The sequence below is a fragment of the Notolabrus celidotus genome, chromosome 6 (assembly GCF_009762535.1).
Source record: "Notolabrus celidotus isolate fNotCel1 chromosome 6, fNotCel1.pri, whole genome shotgun sequence".
NCBI classification, from domain to species: Eukaryota; Metazoa; Chordata; class Actinopteri; order Labriformes; family Labridae; genus Notolabrus; species Notolabrus celidotus.
The window spans coordinates 30344813-30365244 of record NC_048277.1 but is presented as its reverse complement, the minus strand read 5'-3'; the positions used below and the strand labels follow the sequence as shown (position 1 = coordinate 30365244).

At 40.0% G+C, this 20432-nt stretch overlaps 1 protein-coding gene across 1 annotated transcript in view; it reads left to right on the top strand.

Annotated features, from left to right (window-relative positions):
- Positions 1-8502, top strand: part of cspg4 (chondroitin sulfate proteoglycan 4) — a gene marked incomplete at its 5' end in the record, with an annotated part of 166650 nt that extends 158148 nt beyond the window's left edge. Inside the window, 3 exons of the mRNA XM_034685162.1 lie at positions 112-272; positions 3451-3634; positions 5213-8502. Coding sequence (XP_034541053.1) covers positions 112-272; positions 3451-3634; positions 5213-7035 — 2168 coding nt within the window. The remainder of the gene's footprint in view (positions 1-111; positions 273-3450; positions 3635-5212) is intronic.
- Between the last annotated feature and the right edge of the window lie 11930 nt (positions 8503-20432).

The window sequence follows — 20432 nt, the reverse complement described above, 5'->3', positions numbered from 1 at the left end:
CGGGCCATTTTCCACAAAATCATCCCAGCACTCAGAGAATCGTGTGTGTGTGTGTGTGTGTGTGTGTGTGTGTGTGTGTGTGTGTGTGTGTTTCTGTGTGTGTGTCTACAGGAAGCAGGCAGCGCATCACAAGTGCAAATCTGGGGGCTGTAACCAATGAGGATGGAAATGAGATAATCTACTCACTCAAACGCCCACCTCGTTTGGGGAGACTCATCTTGGCCAACGACAGGAACCAGTATGAGGAAATAAACAGCTTCACTCAAACACAGGTAATGACTTTGTCTCTGTATGAGGTGTCTAAACGTGGGTTTCAGGGATGTGTGTCTTTTTGAGACATTTTACTCGCTTCTCTTCATCTTTCGGATTTAACTTTCTACAGTAATGTTATGATATGAAATGTTTGATAAGACACAAAATAAACCTTCAAACATGATGAAGAAAAGAATAAAGGTAAGAATGCCAGGAAAAGCAAAGGAAGAGCATGTTTTGAAGGATCTTTTCCATAATAATCTGTTGCATTAGGAGGGCACTGTGAGTTCAACTATTATAAGTTTCTCCCTTTCAAAATAAATCCTCCCCACTCGCAGGTTTAACATTACTATTAATAGCATATTTGTGATACTAAGCAGCCATAGGTGTTAAAGTCTCTCCAGACATCTGATGATAGACCATCAGACGTAAGAAGACATAATGCCCTTTAAATGCAGAAAAATGCTGCTAATCCTACTTTCAATTCAAACCGAGTTCAACTGACTTTCCAGAGGTAAAAATTAGGCAATGACTGCAGCTGCAGCTCGTAACTTGTCTGAATAATTTTTAAAAGTCTGTTTGGAATTTATGAATTACTTCATATCTTTTTTTTTCCAGCATTGAGTTGAAAAGGTCAAGAAATAAACCCAAAAGTTAGCACACTCAATTTAGATAACAGAAACTCTCACTTAGTGTTTGTTGACTTGACAAAACATTGTCATAATAACTGATCTGTACTGATAAGTGTGTGTCTAACAACGACAACTGAAACATCTGTTAGCATCTAAAGTCCTTCCTACAATGAAACAACACCCAACCCAACCTTAACCAATTAGATTTAGTTCCTGTAAACACCTTAAAAATGTGTAGTTATTTCACTAGCGAGGACCACCATCAACAAGAATTGGAAAAGCGATTCTGAATTTGACGTTAAATTTCTTGCTGATATTTGGGAAGCTTGTTATTGGATCTGCATAGCTCCTGGGCATGATTAAGCCCCCTTTTAGCGCCCTATGTTGAGGAGGAAAGAATGGAATAGAAAGAAAAAGGCTGGGAGGGATGGAAGGGTGCAGAAAGTGAGAAAAAAAGAGGAGGACAGGGATAGATTGGAATTTACAGTGCTGGAAGAGGTGCAGTTGAAGTGTACTCCTGCTCCTGAAACATTTACCTTATAGCATGACTTTATTTAGGGATAGGGACTCATTGTGATTTTAAAGTAAAGTGATCTGGTGATAGTGGTAATATTCAGGGTTAGGGTTATTCTTAATACAGAAGCTAAACATGTATTTTATAGGCAACAAGTACAACAGCTGAAAGGAAAATATCCCTTTACCCTTGAGTGCCTTTCCAAAGTGCAGCAGTGTCATTATTTTCCATTATGGCAGCAGATGGAAGCAGGAAGACACTGCGGCAGCCTAACTACGGTGTACCAAAAGGACAAAATAGCACATTATTAAAAACAAATATTGTGTCCAGATTAATGGATTAACCCTGACAGCCCTACTTTAACCCTGATTTTACTCTTCAACGTCACATGACCTGCATAACAAACAAATTAAAGCCCCCTTTTACAACTGTAAGGCACATCTATAAAATGTCCTGACATGTTTTGGGTAAGGACACAAATGGCCAAATCCGTTTATTCCAACTTTATCACAACTTTTTGTAACTAGCCCTAGAAAACTGTCTAAGACCACAGCAGGTAATAGTCTGTAATGTTCACTGTGGTTGAGTGGCCGAGGCGATCACATTGCTGCTGTGATATTATCATATAACAGACACCATAACAGAAGACTCCTCTGTGTCCTTCTTCTGCACCCCTACCTAAAGCAAAGTGAGCACATGGCATTGAGTGTTTGTGTCCAACACAAATAATCTCGCATTGGGAGGTGCATGTAACAAAAGCAGGCTTGAACATCCTGAAATGATCAATAAAAGCAAGGCCATTAGTCTAAACTACAAAAATATACTGCCACTGTTATGAGGAGATATTTTGTGTAAACATATTGTGCTCTCCTTCAAAAACATTGTGTTCATTTTGTGAGTTTTTAGTTTAAATTCATACCAAAACACAAAAGACCTGCAGTCAGTTATGAAGGGCTGTGTTGTGTTGTGTGGTGTTCATTCATCTCTCACCACACACAGCATCAATGTGTTCCTCTTATTCACCAGCAGAGGGCCTCATTGAACAGTCATTGTGCTATTATGATGTCAAGGCTCACAATTATCATGAGACTTCATGCTAAGAAGCTTTCAGTACTTAAAATTCTAGCTCTAGACTGTGCTCCTGCTGTTTTCATGTCATGTTGCAGCACATTTACACACCATAAACACACAATTATACATTTGATGTGTGTGCTTTTTTTACTCTATACATATAGAGTGAATTAAATGAGCACTATTTTTCTTGTTTAGCTGGATTACGTGAACAAATATCAAACACCTTTGGGAAAATATGTGTTTGGAGAGAACATTACTGGTTTCATTTGAACCTTTCATGGATTTACTTTTGGATGGTATGATAAACAACTGGATCATTTGCATATATGACCACACAAAACAGCATGTGTGCACAGTTGGCTTATTGTTTGTCTTCTTTCAGCAGTGTGCTCTCACTCTCATCTGTCTCTTCTTTCCATCCCTGAAACCTAACTGAAGTTGGACGCTCTTGAGAACAAACTATTTTCTCAAAACTGTGTGAGCGTAATGGAAAATGTACATTGAGCCGAAACATGATATAAATATTTGAGTTATTCAGCTGTGTGTGTTTGTGCTGGCCTGCATGACTTAAGTCTTCCTCGCTTGTTCCGTGGGTCTTTGTGTTTTCCGAGAGGAGAAGAGAGGAGAGTTGAGTTCAGGACACAGCGACCTCAGAGAGCGAACACAGGCCGTCACATTCCTGCTTACAAACCCTGATCTTTAGCCTGGCTTAGCCAAACCACTGCTGCAACCATTTGAGCTCTTATTTTACTGTGGTGATTATGAATATTCAAGAATAAGAGAGAAATAGGATATTTAAGCAAACTTAAATGTCTTCAGAATCAAGTAAAAACAACGATATTGACAAGTGTCTGCAGGAAGGATGTGAAATATCAATGTAGTATTAAAAAGATAATGACAGATAGGATGATGATAATGAGACTGTTTTTTACTACAGACCTTCTACCATCCTCTGATTCTATTCTCCCCGATTCACAGCTGGAGTCAGGAGCAGTTTACTACGAGCATCAGATCCCAGAGGAGCCATTTTGGGTTGTAAGGGACTCCATAGAGCTCACCCTGAAATCCCAGCCAGCCCCTGATGTGCGTCACATCCTGCCCATCACTGTCTCATACTACGCTGCTCACAGCAACATCTCCTCCCAGCTGTGGAAGAACAAAGGTAAATGACACAATGAGGCAGGAACACAGTATTTCCATATGAATGAATACATATTTTTTTCTAACACATGACAGTCTGATTTCATGTGTGTTTTATCCAATAAATCTAAAGCAAATAAGGGTCATGGATAACGGATATCATCACAGATTAAGAGCATTGTTGTCAGTTTATTTGAGGTGTTATATATTTTTAGTACCATGAAAGTTTCCTTAGAGTATCTCTTTATACCAGAAAAAGATCTGGACCTTGAAACAGTTTTTGACTCTTGAGGTTTAATTAATTTGCAGGGCTGCAAGGGGACGCTTAAAATGAGAGGCTTGATGCATTACATAGTGTGGTAGTCATGTGACTTGTCATCCTCCCACCTGTAGGAAATGTAAAGCTCCTGTGAGGAGTTTTTATCTGATAATGAAGCAGGCTGAAAAGATTAAGGATGCCTCTATAGGACCTCAAAAAGTAAACAAGACCACCAGAAAGATGATTGATTATTTCTATCTATTGTTTTCTTGGCCTATCACTTCTGCCAAGGGGTAGATGTCAGACCAGATGACACAGCAGAATGAGCCTTTTTCTTAACTTTCTCAATGCCAAAGATGCCTATAAGTTACACGTTAGGCAAGAAAGATAAGATTTCATGCCAGAAACCCTGCTTACCCTTGCACAGGACAAGAACAGCAGAGACAAAATGTTAATTTAGTCGCCAAAATCAACACAACTGAAAGCTCTCACAGGACTGCATGTTTATTTTATGAAACCTTAAAAGTCTTACCAAATGCTTGAAAACAAAAACTGCAGGCAAAACACTTTAACACAGTCAGAACTGATTGTGATTAAAGCTCCAGTGAGAAGCTTTTCAGCTTGTGTCTGGACAAAGTATTGCCTCTTATCTCTTTGTTGATTTTGTCCTTATACTTGTGTATTTTTGAACAAAATATCGTTTTTTTAAGAAACAATAGTATCACTCATGGTGAATCTTTGTTGTGGAAAATGTAACACAAAGGCTGTCTCTGCCTCATGCAATAAATCACTTAGTCTGACATCTGCCCTGAGGCAGCAGTTTCAGACATTGAAATGACTTCATAGAGAGACTCAATCTGATGATTGTCTTTTTTATACTTTTATAGGCAATAAAAGGCACCAGTATTGATTTTGGTTTGTTTCATAGCCAGCTAAAAACTCAAGAGCTTAAGAATACCTGTAAATCAGCACATGTTGAATCATGTCCATTTTGCTCATTAGAACTGATTTGATGTCAGATTCATCTGCCATTCTCATCATGATGCTAACTGAAGCCTCATTTTATAAGAATAAGTCTCAGATCATGTGCTGACTCTTCATCTCTTGAACAGTCCAGTGTCGTAAAGGGTTTCATCACTCCTGCTTCTCCTGCTGCCAAAACAGCAGGCCAGGCCCCCTCCTCCAAATGTCTCCACCAATGTGCCAAAAGCCTGAACACACTGAGCAGTACCATAAAATATCTAAAGGAGAAGCCAAAACTGGGGAGAATTCTCTTTGGGAAATAAAAATGTTCAATGGATGTTTAAACTTACTGTTTTTTTTTTTATTGTTTCCTTTCAGGACTCGATATTGTGCAAGGTCAGAGGAAAGTAATTGACGATTCAATTATTGATGCCTCCAACCTTTTGGCCAGCCTACCTGAAGATCAGCGAGACAATGCTGATGTTGTATTTGAGATCAAGCGTTTCCCTGATCATGGTCGTATCACCCTGGATGGTCAGGATCTGCCCCGTAATGCCCCAACCTTCATGCAGGAAGATGTTATTCAAGGAAAAGTAGAGTTTCTCCATGATGACTCAGGGGCCTCATTTGACAGCTTTGCTTTCAGGGCCCGTCTGAAGTCCGAAGGTGGTGCCGTGGCCTCCCCTGCTGAATCTGTTGTACTTGAAGAGATTTTTAACATATCCGTCAAACGTCGGGGATCCGATCCTCCTGAACTCGTCAATATTGACATGCTCTTGGAGGTTCTTCAGGGCTCAATGACCATCCTGACCAAGAAGCACCTTAACACTCAAGACGAGGACAGTTCGCCAGATGAGGTGCTCTTCAAAGTGACCAAAGCTCCGAGCAACGGCCAACTGGTTGACTCTACCACAATGAAACCCATCTCTGAGTTCACACAGGAGATGGTCAATCAGGGGCAGGTGGGCTTCTACAGTGATGGTACCCTGGCCGATGGATCTGTAGAGTTCATCGTGTCGGATGGAGAGCATCAAACAAAGCCCCATATGCTTCACATCGGTGTCCTCGCTCGCACACTGTTTTTAGACAAAGCCCCTGAGATCAAGGTGAAGCAAGGCGATGATGAGACCCTGGTGACTGAGGAGATGTTAAAAGCCACAACTGGGGGTCCTATTGAGGAGGACATCCTTTACAAGATTACAAGTGTTCCAAAGTACGCAGCTGTCATGGTAGACCGGCAGCCTACATCCGCCTTCACCCAGAAACAAATCAAAGAAGGCAGAGTCAGTGTTCGCTTTGTCAAGTCCACATCACCTCGAGACAGTGTTGCATTTGTAGCTCGCAGCCGGGCAGCTAATGTCTCCTCTGTACTTAACATCACAGTCCAGCCTCTAGCCAATATTGCTCAGGATCCTCTCCTACCACAGGGTGCTCTTGTCCAACTGGATAGGAAGCTTCTGGATGCAACTCCCCTGGCAAACAAGACCACGACTTCCCCCACATTCACCGTCATCCAACAGCCCAGAGGAGCTCGTTTTGTGAGGTCTGGAGGTCCTGATGCAGGTCAGCCAGTGGGCACATTTAGCCAGAAGGACCTGGATGAGGGCCATGTAGCTATGGAAATCCAAGATAGTTCTCCTGGATCACGAGGGGGTGTCTCTCAGGATGAGGCTCGCTTCCTGCTTAAAGCTCATGGGGTTCCTCCTGCAGAGTGTGTGCTTTCTTTCCAGACTGGCCCCTATAATGCCTCTGGGATTTACCCCGCCACCCTGTTGAGGATTCCCACAGAACTCCCATCAAAGGACAATAAAGGTGTCCCTGATGTGGAACGGTACTCGCCCACTGCTCCAGCCACGACTATATCTTCAGGATCTGGTACCCATGGGAGACCACATGTTTCCAGACCAAGCAACTTTTGGTCCATTCTCATCCCAATCCTGGTAATCCTCCTCCTCCTGCTGCTGGCAGCCGTCTTGGCCTACTACCTGATCCGCAAAAACAAAACTGGAAAGCATGATGTCCAGGCAGCAGTATCCAAGCCCAAAAACGGTGAGGTAGCCGGCACAGAAACTTTTCGCAAAACTGACCCAGCCAATAACATCCCAATGTCCAACATGGACTCCAAAGACACTGACCCAGAGTTGTTGCAGCACTGTCGGACACCGAACCCAGCCTTGAAAAAGAACCAGTACTGGGTCTGAGACACTTTGACACGTGCGCACAGAGAGAGGTGGATCCTCTGGTGTTTGCAGTGCTCCTGCCATCATTCCTCTCAGTATTTAGGACCTCTTGCCACCCTCGTTCAAATGAAAATTATTTTCTTTCTTTTCCTCTTGTTCTGACACCATTAGCTATTTACTTATCTCAACGTTACTGTGGACAAATTCTCAGGCAATGAAACACTGAATACTTATTGGCAGAAAGAGGCAGTTTCTTAACTTTGGAGGCTTATGCCGTGTCTATTTATTTTAGTTTTTTCTTTCCTCTTTGTCAATGGGCAAAAATGAAGACATAAACATACCACATGTTTGCAAAATTATTTTTGATGTGCTCTGTCATTGTACTCCATATATCATAGGCCAATTATATTCATTCGAGTGGATAGGTAATTTAAAGTCTTTGTTACAGTGCATCAGAAAAGTTGATAAGCCTTGTACATAGATGAAGGGGTAAGTGTTGGCTATATTATCCTAAACATGGTTCTTTGTGTTACTTTTTATAAGTTTTTTTCTAGGTATCTTTATAATATGTTCCTCAGGGCTAAATTCAGTTTAATAGAAAAGTACAACATTTTGGAAAAATTACCTGCCTCTGAAAGTCTGAGAAGAACATTGATACTACTTCTGTATCTGACTGTGTTATGAAGCTACAAGGAGACGTTAGCATAGGTTAGCTAGACATTTTGAAGCAGGGGAAATTGCTTGACTGGTTTCATCTTTTAGTTAAAAATATAAAGCTCACTGTAAGAAATTGAATCACTCTTTTGGGTGCTTTTGACCTCTGTGGGGCTTATGTGGAAGACTTTTTTTGGCAAAGTACAGCACAGTAGCTTCCTTGAACTAGCTAACTTAAACAAGCTAGCTGTTTCCCCTGTCTCCATGCCGTACTAAGCTAACAGTACGGTGACCCCGAGGGTCAACTGCACAAACATTTTATGACTGCAAAAAAAAAAAAGATTCCCAAAAAAACAAAAACACTTGAGCTCAAGCGCCTCTTCCATCCATAGAAACACAGTCTAAGAGGTTTATTCAGCTCATTTAGATTTTCCAAATACAAATACATTAAATGAAAATGTTTGGGGTAAAGGCAAAGTTTCTTGCTGTGAGATAAATGTGCATTGGACTTATTCCAGGATGAGACCACAAGGCTGCTCTGAATGGCTTGTACAAAACATCTCATGAGAATAATTTAAGAGGGACACAAAATTTGCTCAAATCGTGTCACAGATTGGTAAATTTCAAGCATAATAATTGTAACACCTACCAAACAGAAACACCCTGCTCTGTTCTTTGTTTCAGATGATTATTCTTGTCCCTTTCCAGACTTTCAGTCAGATTTGGGATCCAAAATAAATGGTGGCATTTCATTAGTTGTCATTTTAAGTAGAGAAAGGAAGATTTTTACTATGGCAGCAGTGGAGGAGGCCACCGGAGTGTTGGGTTCCAGAGTGCTGGGGTGGGATGGGGAGGGGGGGCTTGAAGGGACACAAGCTAGGACACTGGTTTCATCCAATTAAGAAGTATAGTTCTTCCTTTTATGTTGTCTGAAATGTTTTTTTGCAGGCAGTGAAATATTTTGAATTTTTTTTTCATTCTGCACAATATTTTGGTTTTGTAAAATATTTTTTCATGAACTACTTACATTTAGTAAAAAGAAAAGTGTGTTTCATGAAATATATCTATGCTTTCTGAAAGGTTTTTGCGTTTTTCCTTTTTGTGTTTCATGAAATTTCTTTGCAGTTAGTGTAATATTGTTGGCGTTCATTAACTTTTTTTGCAGTCAGGAAGTGTTTGTGTAGTTGACTGTTCGGTCCACCATGTAACAGCCTCCTGGCTGTAACTTTGTATTGAACAGAAGTATCAATCTTCTTATCCAACTCTTTCTAAGGGAGCTAATAAGCTGAGTTCTCAAAATGATTCTTTTTTGAATATCACCACCCTCTTAAGTTTGACTTCTGTGTGAAAAGGTGTACTTAAAAACAGTTAAGATTGAAATACATATATATATATATATTGCTGCAGGAGCTTTCATAGGTTTGATTGAATTTAGCTCAGAGTCACGTCATCATCCTTCATATGCTATTATTCTGTATGCTTTCAATTAGCTTGTAAATACTCACTGGACTGGCACAGCACTGACCACAAACTACACAGTACACAGTGAGTAGGCCATGGGCAGTACGTTGTTTAAGTCGTAAAGGTCTTAACACATCCCTGTTGGTCGACAGGCAGGGGTGAAGTCATCTCAAACTCAGATGGTTCCAGTTTCAAAGTCTGCAATTAAGAATTCATAAAAAATGGTTGGTGCTGGGGTGGCTAGATAAATAAAATGCTCCACTGGTAAGGTTAATTTAAAATGGAGACATTGACAAAGTTAACTATTCAAAGCTATTTTTGTTTTTAAGCATTCCATTTGTAAGCTGAGTATACAGACTGTCATATAAAACTAATGTGCTTCTTTCTTTCTGTCTCTTGTTTTGTGAGTTGAATCTCGGAGAAACCTTGCTGTAAATCAGACTCTATATGTTTCCCTTGAAACCTCTTTATTGCCTTCCTGATCTGTGACAGTTATGCAGTTGTTGTACATGGAATTAAATACTTCTTTTAAATATTTTTATACCAATACAGAAAAAAAAAGACTCCAACAACTAATTTTCCCAGAAGCTGTCTGACCATTTGCTGTACATTTCATTCCTCACTCTATATGCAGATGACACCTTACTCTTTGTTAGTCATATACTGCTTTAAAATATAGTTATTCCTTAGAAGTATTCGTCTTTTGAGTTTATAATCTTTTTTTTATTGAGACCAGAAAATGTTGGAAACAGTTTTACAGATGACATATATTTCAGGAAGTGATGTGTTTCAGGCGATTGTGTATTTCCAATGACATCACTTCCAACAAATAACTGTAATAAAATGATTGGTTCCTCTCTCAGTGTACCACGTCCACACCTACCTGCTTGTGTTTGTAAATATTCTGTTTTTAAGTGGTCTCTGCTCATGATTAACGTCTTGAAATATATGTATAAATCTTGTGTTTCATCAAAGGTACATGTAACTACATTTAATTAGATTAAGTAGAGACTATGCTCGAGTGTGTGTCTCTGTGTTTATGTGCGTGTGTGTGTTTGTGCAGTTTTCCGTCACTCCTCTTCATCACTCGTCTGTCTTGCGCTTTCTGAAAGCTGAGTTCATTGTAGAATTTCATCACCACGCCTCATTTGTCATTATTTATTATTTCTGTCATCCCCCCAGTGCATTAGTTCATACTCAAGTCGTGTGCTTTGTCCGAGGTTGAACAGTAACGTGTACACTGCAAGTGCCTTTCAAAGTAATGGTTATACAAAGCGATGTTTAGACTCTTGTTCTCGGCACTAATGGAAATAAAAATGTTCATGCAACACAACCTGTGTTAGTGTTCTCTCAGTGACTTTGTGTATTTGCTATTGTTGATTTCACCATAAGTAGAATTTCAAGCCTTTGATTCTTAAACAACATTTATAGATATACAATTCACATAACACAGTTAGGGGGGGACAACGCTTGCATGTAGAGTTCAAGTTTGAACTCTTAATTCTGTTATTATTGCATATCAATGTGAATTTGTTGTTTCTGGTTGTTTTAGTTTAATGTTGTGTTCTTACCATGCACAAATACAATTATCCTCTTTAGTAAATTGCATGTAAAGTCAATGTAAAGACGTAATTAGATGCAAGTTCTTGTCCGGCTACATGGATGATGCAGCGCCAATTATTAGACGTTTTATTTGTCATCAAAGATTCTGTTCTTTGGTACACACACTTACACTTTTGTTTATAAAGCATCTGAAACCTAGAAATTCATTAAGAGCAAAAGGCTGCCTTTCTTCTCAATAGTTCTATATTTTTTATATAATTTATTCAATGTCATGTTCACTTGTAAATTTGCTGTCCATATAGTGATCAATATGAAAGTGGGATCTATATTCTAGAGTTAGGAGAAAAAACAAACAGCAGATATGTGTTTGCCCTTCAGATACAGTCTGTGATTTTCCACACATAACTCTGTCACCTCCTCATACAACATCATCATAATGGGTTTGTGTATTATTACCTGATTCATACTGTTTGTTGTGTGCTAATGTAATGAAAGATAACTGGAATCTTAATTATTAGGAAGAAAAAGTCCTGATTGAAAGTCTTTACAAGAAAATGCATCACTGTTATCTTCAAGGAAGTCTGGGGGAAGTGAACCAAGAGAAAAAATCTGACTATAGTCTCTGTGCAGTTTGTTAAAATAGATGTATAATACCAAATTCAAAAGAAAGTCACAGTGCTGTATGTGTTTAACATGAAGACACAGTGTTGCATCTTTCATGTCTGTTGTTTTAGAAGCTCTGGGTGTTTTTAACCAGCAGGTGGCGTTAGGGTGCCCACTCTCCCTTTAAGAAACCAGAACCCTTTCTTGCAGCCATTCATCAGCACTTAACAAGGCTCTCTCCATCCGTCATTCTTTCCAGTGAATGGCCTTTGCTTTTCAGTGTTTCTTCCTTCTTTTACATTTTCCTGCTCTCCTCTCGGTGTCACTGCCCTGCCGTCAGTCCGCCTCCGCTGCTCTCTGAGGGCTCACTCTGCAGGTTTCATAAGCTGCTTGGCACAGCTGTTCCTCCACATGTGTTTGCTTATGTCATGGTATCTGCACAGTCACTGCTGAGGATGTCAAATCTCAAACCGAACTTGTTTTGAAACTTAAACAGCATGATTTCTGTTTTTGATTAGAAACTTTTGCCTATTCTAAACCTTATACAAGACAGTGAAGGAAATGTTTCAGAAAACTCAAATGAAACTCACAAACAGTGATGCTACTGAAGCCTTGATATCATGTTATCCTAAACTCTAATTCAAACTGAAACAAAGCTGAAAAATGATGGGGCCGATGCTCTCTAGCTTGTCGTGATTTAGTTAATTGAAAATAGAAAAAAATAATTTAATTAACTTAAGATAGAGACTTCCATTATTGTACAACTATAGCAACCCTGACATGTGTTAATGCAGCACAGATTTATATTCAAAACAGGGCAAGCATGATTTATGAGGTACTATAAATATTTATACCAACCAAACGTAGCTTTTTCATTTGTTGAATTTCCTAAAGAAAAATATTAAGAAATGCTCAAGAGCAGAACTCTCAGGATATTTTTCTGCTTGATACACACGCCCGACCTTGAGATTGAAAATTCATCACAGTATTGCAGATTCCATTCCTGTTGACATGCTTTTATAACACCGTATGATGAGGAGTCAGAGTAGGACTTCATGTCCTGATGTTCAAGGACTGTTTTGAAGTTGTTAAAATGTTGTGTTTGTGTTCAAGGGAGGATTTATTTCCTCCTCCTGATAGTGATGAGAAACCTCCCACTGTCCGCTCCCATGTGTAGTCGGATGTTTCTTCTACCACAGGCATTTTAGTGGATCACTAATTCCTGCTATCTATGCTTGTTTGGATTATGATTATTTAATTGAGCAGGTTCTTTGGCCCCTGGTTCGCTAATGTGATCCAGACTAAGTTTTGAGGAAAACAAGAAGCTAAATGCAGAGGTGGAAAAAAGCTGTAGTTCTTTGAGTGTCCGCTTATGACTAGCTGCAAAAGCCAAGAAAATCCAATTTTGACAGCAGAATGAAACATGTTTACGGCCTGGTACAAAAACCTGGTTTTGGTCTCTATACCTCATCTCTTTTTATGTGACACCTGTGGTGAATGTTTACAGAACTTGTCTGTTTTGGTTATGTCAAGGCTAAGAGTCATGCAGAATTGGGCATTATGGACATGGCTGATTTGACCAACAGTTTGGTGAGTTGTAGCTGTTTGCAAGATGATGTTGGAAAGTTTCTAGTTGAGTGGAAAAAACTAGCTGGTCTCAGCATTTCCAATAGAGTGACCGCCATCTTTGGGCTCCATAACATCTCTTAAGAAACCAGTCACTGAGATAACATCCATGTTTTATACAGTCCATGAAAAAAGAGCTCCTCTTTTACCTGCTAGCTTTTTCACATTTCACAGCTTTAAACTGCATTGGACCAGACCAATGTTTGTCAATCCATTTGGTATAAAGTGGCTAGTAGGATACCAAATCTGGCACATATTTACCTTGCCTATAACAAACTCACATAAATGCTCTAGATAACCTGAGTTGGCTCATAAGCAAAGCATCAATCACCTTAGTCAGAGTTATTTCAGCCTCCCTGAGTCTCAGAGCATCACTAGTTTGCTTGTTAACCTTCAATATAACTCTGAGCCTGGCTGTGTTGACATTGGCTTAAGCTCTTACGGGCCTCAATGAAAAGAGACATGCATGTAAGCTTTGAAGCTCACTCTATCTACACAGTACATCAGCTCTGGACATACAGGGAGTGGCATGCTGAAGGACCTTCTTCCAAACGTAGATGTTTTCTGCGTGCTGTTCCCACCTTCCTCTTACTTCTCTCATGTGAGTGAAGAAGTCATAACCTGAAAAGAAAAACTCTCTCCGCCTGATTGGGACAGAACTGCGGTCTAATTTCATCCTACGCTGAGTTGACGTCTTTTAAATTGACGTGGCTCGCCGCAAGTTCCTGTTTCTTCCTATTTTGGCACTTTAGTTCTTCTTAATGTGTGGAATTGCTGCACAGCGATTCTCAGGGATCAGACATCAATCCAACTGTGTAGGAGGGACTATGGGACTGGAATGTCTTATTTAGATTTACAATTGATGCATTTGTGTGGGAGGCATTTATTTATTCCTGTTGTAATGTGAGTCACTTTTGTGTCTTCCAGATTTTTTTCCCAGACCTCCAAATGTGAAAAATGCCATGTATTCAGGCAGACTACTGACTTGAGAATCTAAAGACGCCTGTAGTCGAGTTTACTTTCCCAAGCTACATTTCTCAACATCAAATGCACCTTTCAGACAGCTATAAAGAAATAATGTGGACCTCACTGAAATAATTACCAAATTTACTCTCTAAGTGTCAGCCACAGTGATAAATTGCTCTGATGGAGCCAAGCAAAAACAATCTGGTTGGTGGAGCAGCGGGACTGACGTCACACCCCTACAGCTAACAAAAACACAAAGTGAACTTACTGGTGAAAGGTCAGATCCCTCAGGTGGGTACAGTCCCCAGCAGAGCAGATTCTTGTACTGATTTGAAGCAGACACTCATGGCTATGGAAAGTTTAATGACTCTCCTTTGAGTACCACTCTTTCTCTTAGTTACTCCTCTGATCTGCTAAACCGCTAAAAAAAAGTGCTGCAGGAGCTGCAACAGAGCTGTCAATCATGATGTCAAATCCCTTTTTATAACACCTGCACATAAATCAGCATGATAATCTGCTGAGAGCGACAGAAAGCATGTTTGACAAAAATTGTATTGACTTGTATTCTAATTTTTTCGTTTGACCCAGTCTCCGGGCCAGATCCAGCAGACTGAGGGACAGTTTTATCCACCAGGCAGTCAGGATGCTGAACTCTCTCCCTGTTTAGCCCTCTCTTCCCATAGTCACCCATTCACAGACTTAACCCGGTCACTGACCCCCCAACAAATCAACGCTGAGGTCATCCTCCGCACATACTCACTTTGATTTTAACTTGCACTATAGCAAAGTTTTTGCACTGTTTCAAAACTGAATTTTGTTATTTTTATTAGCTTACTCTTTTTAATTTTAGTTTATGTTTTTCTAGCTATTTCCTATGTTTATCTGTTGTTGTCGTTGCTAGGGTCTGAGAGAGAAATGTAATATCAAATCCTCTATATGTCTGGTGCATACTGCAGTTTTTGACAATAAAGAAGACTTTGGACTTTTGTTCCACAGGCTACAAGACCCATACTACAATTGTCACCATGGAGCTTTGACAGTTTTGGCTTCACTTGAGTAGCTGATGTGCCGTCCATGTTGTATAAAGTCTATGGTTTGAACAAATGACATCACTGTAACATCAGATTGTGATGTTTGGAAGCTAAGATGGGTCAAAGGGTGAAAGCATTATGCTCTCTGGTACTTTATCCTGTAGATTAAAACATGCTTATACAAGTTTATGCTTAAAAACTTATTTCAGTTTAACTCTCAAGTCCATCTTTGCCAAACAAGGTCAGCCAAAAAACTTCATCCAGCCTTCTTCTGGATGACTGTTTCTCAGTTTTTCATATGACTCAAGGGTGCTCACTGCTGGAACAGTTCGCCAAGTCATATTAGAAACATCACTAACTTCAGCTAACTCGTTGTCATGTTTATTTCTGTGTAAAAACAACAACAGCCATAAAAAATATGGAGACTAATTTCTCATTGGTCTACATACTTGTGGGGAAATTACCATCTCTGACTTTTATTTATTAACGTTCACAATAAATTTAAGCTAATTTGGGAAACACAACTCACACCCTTTAATCACTAACCTTAGTTACTACAGGAAAAATCTCTTTTCTTTTTGCATGTTCTGTAAAAATATCCTGAAAGATTCCTATTCACCACACGAAGCACTCAGTATTCACTCTCTGTCTGTAGTCTGACACAGCTGTCAGAGAAGGTTGGAGGTGGATCCCCGGGGCCATATGTTGAGGTCAGGAGTGCAGTGTAATGTGTTGGTCCGGGGCCAGGCTGAGAGTCAAACACAGCCCTGTTACTGCAGAGAGAAGAAAGGCCTTTCAGTCAGAGCAACACACACAGACAGCTGGAAGAGGGACAAGTGATAAGAGTGTTCGTCTCTGAGAGAACAGCCTGTTACCCTCTGTACAGTGGGTGTGTTGACTTTTCCTTGATGCTTTCCATGGAAAGCAATCTGTGAGGGTTGGAAAAATCCCAAGTCACAAAAATCCAAATCAAACTAAAAAGAAAGTAAGAATTAACGGTGACAGTGAAACTGGTTTTTGCTGATATCTGATGTGGTTCAACTTTTCACCTTCCTGTTGTGATGAAAAAATGTGCTCCTGGCTGTTTTAGTATGCAGGTGGCACAGAGAAAACATCTGACAATAGTCTGCTACAATCATCTGGAATGCTGGGTGTGGTCTGATGTGCAACAGACTTTAAACCAGGAAGCTCAGTGAAACTCTTCTCTTCAGCCTGGTTTTTAACTTCCTGTAAATGTCATTGTTTTTTATATTTCACCTTCATGATGGATCACAGATTGAAGAGGTTCCACAGATATCTTTAATGTCTTTCAGCTCATTGTTTGAGTCCATGACCAGATATTGTGTGTATCCATTCATCTCTCTATTTATATCAACCTCTGATGATTCCAGATTTGCTTACAGGAGTTGGTGGAGACCAAAACAGTGCCAAAAGTAGCATGTACATTGTACCTACATTCACATGGTGACTAGGACCCTTCTCTTTGTTGGCTGAGTGTTTAAGTAGCTGGGAAACAGTTTGCAATGTCAACTTTATACGGTGATCATATGTCAGTAACAGCTTGTTTTGCTTGACCCAAAGTGGCCTTAAAGGCAATTATTGCAGGTATAAAGACAACTCATAAACCATATACCACAGAGAGGTCAAACAAGGTCAATCTAAATGTAGCCAGTCACAGATTGGCTTCACCAGTGAAGTCCGAATGGTATTCACATGAAAAACAAGCACTGGAAAAATGTCATTTACAGAAAAATGAAAACACAGCTGAAACTGAGAAGTGCCATTTGGCCTTATTCCAGTGTGTGTTTCCTGATCTGTTCATTGTTTACAGAGGAACCTCTCAGCTTGATTGACCGTTATAGTCATGCAAAGAGAGTCTAATCCTGCTTGTAGCTAGAAAGCTGCAAACTCACTACCCCTTGTGCATGTAGTGTTTGTTTTCACTAAGATTTCTGCCAACCAAATTCCTCACACATCACTCATTAGTGCCACACCTAGCTGACTGATTTCCACATCCACTCTCCTTTTGAGTTCATCCTACATTTTGTACATAATTTACTCCAACATTGCAGCCTCCAGGTCTCTCTCATTATTTACCGTATAGCTGTGTGACAGGACATAAATCATTTAAGTGAGACAGCTGAGGCGTTATATATGCTGAAGAAGTCATTTGAGAACTTTCTCTTTTTTTTGCACTTTGACAACTTGTCACTATTAGGATTTGCTGGCCTGACAGAATCTCAAATGACCACTGCTGCCTTCTTTGAGAGAGGGAAAATTACAAATGTCTCAGCCGCCTGTCAAACCTGCTGGGGGGGGGAATTTGATGCTAAAAACATACATTTCTTGGTTGAGTGATACTTCAAGTCCAACAAAAAAACTTCAGTGAAACTGGAAAATCACCATGTTAGTCACTTATGCCGCAAACTTGTCGCAACCTGTTGACTTTTTCAGAAAATGGGATTATCCATGATCTAATTAATGAGTTTCGATGATTTCTCGCACTCAGGGGTGTGTCCACGGTGTAGTCAAGGGGGGCACTGGCCCGCCTCTTAAATATCAACCACCCAAATATCCTGACTTATGATTGGCTATTTGCCTGGTCTGAGGCAGGACTTGTATTTGAACAATCTATTGTAACTTTGGAGATACACTTCTCATTTGAGTCCTTAAGAAACTATTCATGGAGGATGTCTATGCTGCTCCTTTTTGTGATTTACTTTTACATAAAAAGCTTACACACAGAAATGCAACATCTGTGTGACACCTTAATGTTAGTAGTAGCATTGTAAATAAAGTTAGTCGTGTGGCGGACACAAACTTCATGCTACCCCTGTTAAAGTCAGATCCCCAGTCAGACCACCCCAGCCTGGAGAGTCTGGGACACACTCCTGCTTACTCCCCAGCCTTTTATCCTCTACACCAGGGGTTCACAAAGTGTGGCTCGGGACCCCCTGTAGGGTCCGAGACATAAATGGGGGGTCTTGAGATGTCTTCCAGAATGTTTTTTTTTTTTAATTATCTAAAAATTGTACATTTTGCCCATTACAGTAAAACATATCAACAAAAATAGTAGCTAAACTTGAAATAAAACCTTGAAAATAGAAAATGTAATGAGTTATCTGCCTTTTCTTTTGCCAGATGACTCTTAAGTTTAGAGTTATTGAACAGTTAATTATCAAAAGCATCAGTAGCAGTAGGTTAATTCATCATGGCACAGGAAACACAACCACATGCTCATATAGGTAGGCTAATTTTCTGCAGACCAGCTAAATGAAGCCACATTAAATCACTTCGAGGGACAGTGGGGGTCACAAGTCTTTGGCACCAATATTTTGGGGTTCGCAGGCTGAAAAGTTTAGGAATGCCTCATGTCTGTTAACTGTAAATGTCTTACCTGTTTGCCAAAGGTTAACATAGCTAAGCATAAAATAACAAAGTCGGTAAGAAAAAGAAAGAAGATGAAGCCTATATAATAAATCCAATTAGACTTCAAAGGCTGTAGGTTATGCTGTGTTAATATGTACCATGGGACTCTATATATAGTCTGTACTGTACGCCTTGGGACCATTAATAATGTCTCAGAGCTGCATTCCATTCACAGTGGGCGACTTATACCATGTAATTACATTAACTCTTTAAAAGGAGTGCTCTAACACACACCATCCTGACCATGCACAGAGTGAACACAGATACACAACTTTACTTTTAGATCAGGTTTAGAGCTAGCTTATCATTCTCAGAGGTTTGCCAATCCACCTTTATGCTTTCTTATAAATGTCACTGCAAACAATGTGATTTGAATCCTGCAGGGTGAGGAAGACCCTTAAAATGAACTTTCTTTTTTGATGTACATAAACTCAGTACCAACCAAATGCTAATTTAATACTGTCTAGTGTCTGCTGAATCTGTTAACAGGACTGTTAGCTGAGTCTATTTAATAGGTGATAATATGTCAACTTTGTGTTTACAGCTTGTTTCCACTGCCTCCAGGTGAGCAGATGGAAATAAGAAAATGACAGGTTGTGGTTTTCAAGAGTGTGGGAACCATTTCTCGGCCATTCGGAGTGAATTCCTGGAGGCTGACAACAATATTCCAGGGAACCTAATCTAAGGGTTCATCTGTGTACTGTCAGTGATGTCATTGTACTGACAGAATGTTTGGGTAATGACTTTACCTCTAGTCTTTGGCTTTTCAACCCAAATAGCTACCTTATGGCTGGTTCAGGTTTATGCAAATAACCAAGACAAATATCTCTCTTCTGTAAAGAAATGCAGGATATGAAGATGAGTTGCATTAGGTTTCTGAAGTGTTCTAGCTTCCATTAGTTCTAGTGGTATGGCCAAACAGAGGCAGAACCAGTGGCCGTAGTGCAGTCCCCTGACCCATCAGCAGTAATCTAATGACAGTTTAGCTTTTTCATTCATATCTATAAATATATTTTTCCATACAAGTGCAGATCACTGTCCATAAAGATGCTGGCTTTCAACCCAAACTCAGTCCTTGTGTCATAAGTTACTTGTCAAGCAGTGAACAATCAACAGTATACAGAAAAGTAAGTCTTCTCCTATATTGTGCAACATATGTGGTTTGTTGTTGTCATTGGTCAGTGCTTGTCTGCGTACATGTGGGTGGTTTATTATTGTTTATTTTATTGCCTTTATTGCTGATGTGACATGAAGGGACTTGGCGTGACGTGACGTAATGTGGCATGATGTAATGTGGCATGACGTAATGTGGCATGACGTAATGTGGCATGACGTAATGTGGCGTGGCGTAATGTGGCGTGACGTAATGTGGCGTGACGTAATGTGGCGTGACGTAATGTGGCGTGACGTATTGTGGCGTGACGTAATGTGGCATGACGTATTGTGGCGTGACGTATTGTGGCGTGACGTATTGTGGCGTGACGTAATGTGGCGTGACGTATTGTGGCGTGATGTATTGTGGCGTGACGTAATATGGCGTGACGTATTGTGGCGTGACTTAATGAGGCGTGACGTCATGTGACTTAATGTGGCTTGACTTAATGTGGCTTGACTTAATGTGGCGTGACTTAATGTGGCGTGACTTAATGTGGCGTGACTTAATGTGATGTGACTTAATGTGACGTGACGTTATGTGATGTGACGTAATATGGTGTGACTTAATGTGATGTGACTTAATGTGATGTGACGTAATATGGTGTGACTTAATGTGATGTGACGTAATGTGATGTGACGTAATGTGACGTGACGTAATGTGACATGACGTAATGTGACGTGATTTGACGTGACGTGACCATATTGTTACATTTCATATTATAACCTATTGTATCGTAGCCCATATCGATAACCCATTACATTGTGTTGTATTGTTTCAACCGTGTCATATCGTGATGTGACGTATTGTTCCGAATCATGTCATATTATATAAAACCACATTGCACTGTGCCGTTCCACATTGTATCATATCAAATCATGTGTAACATCACGTAACATACATATTATATTGTTTTGTATCCCACCATACCA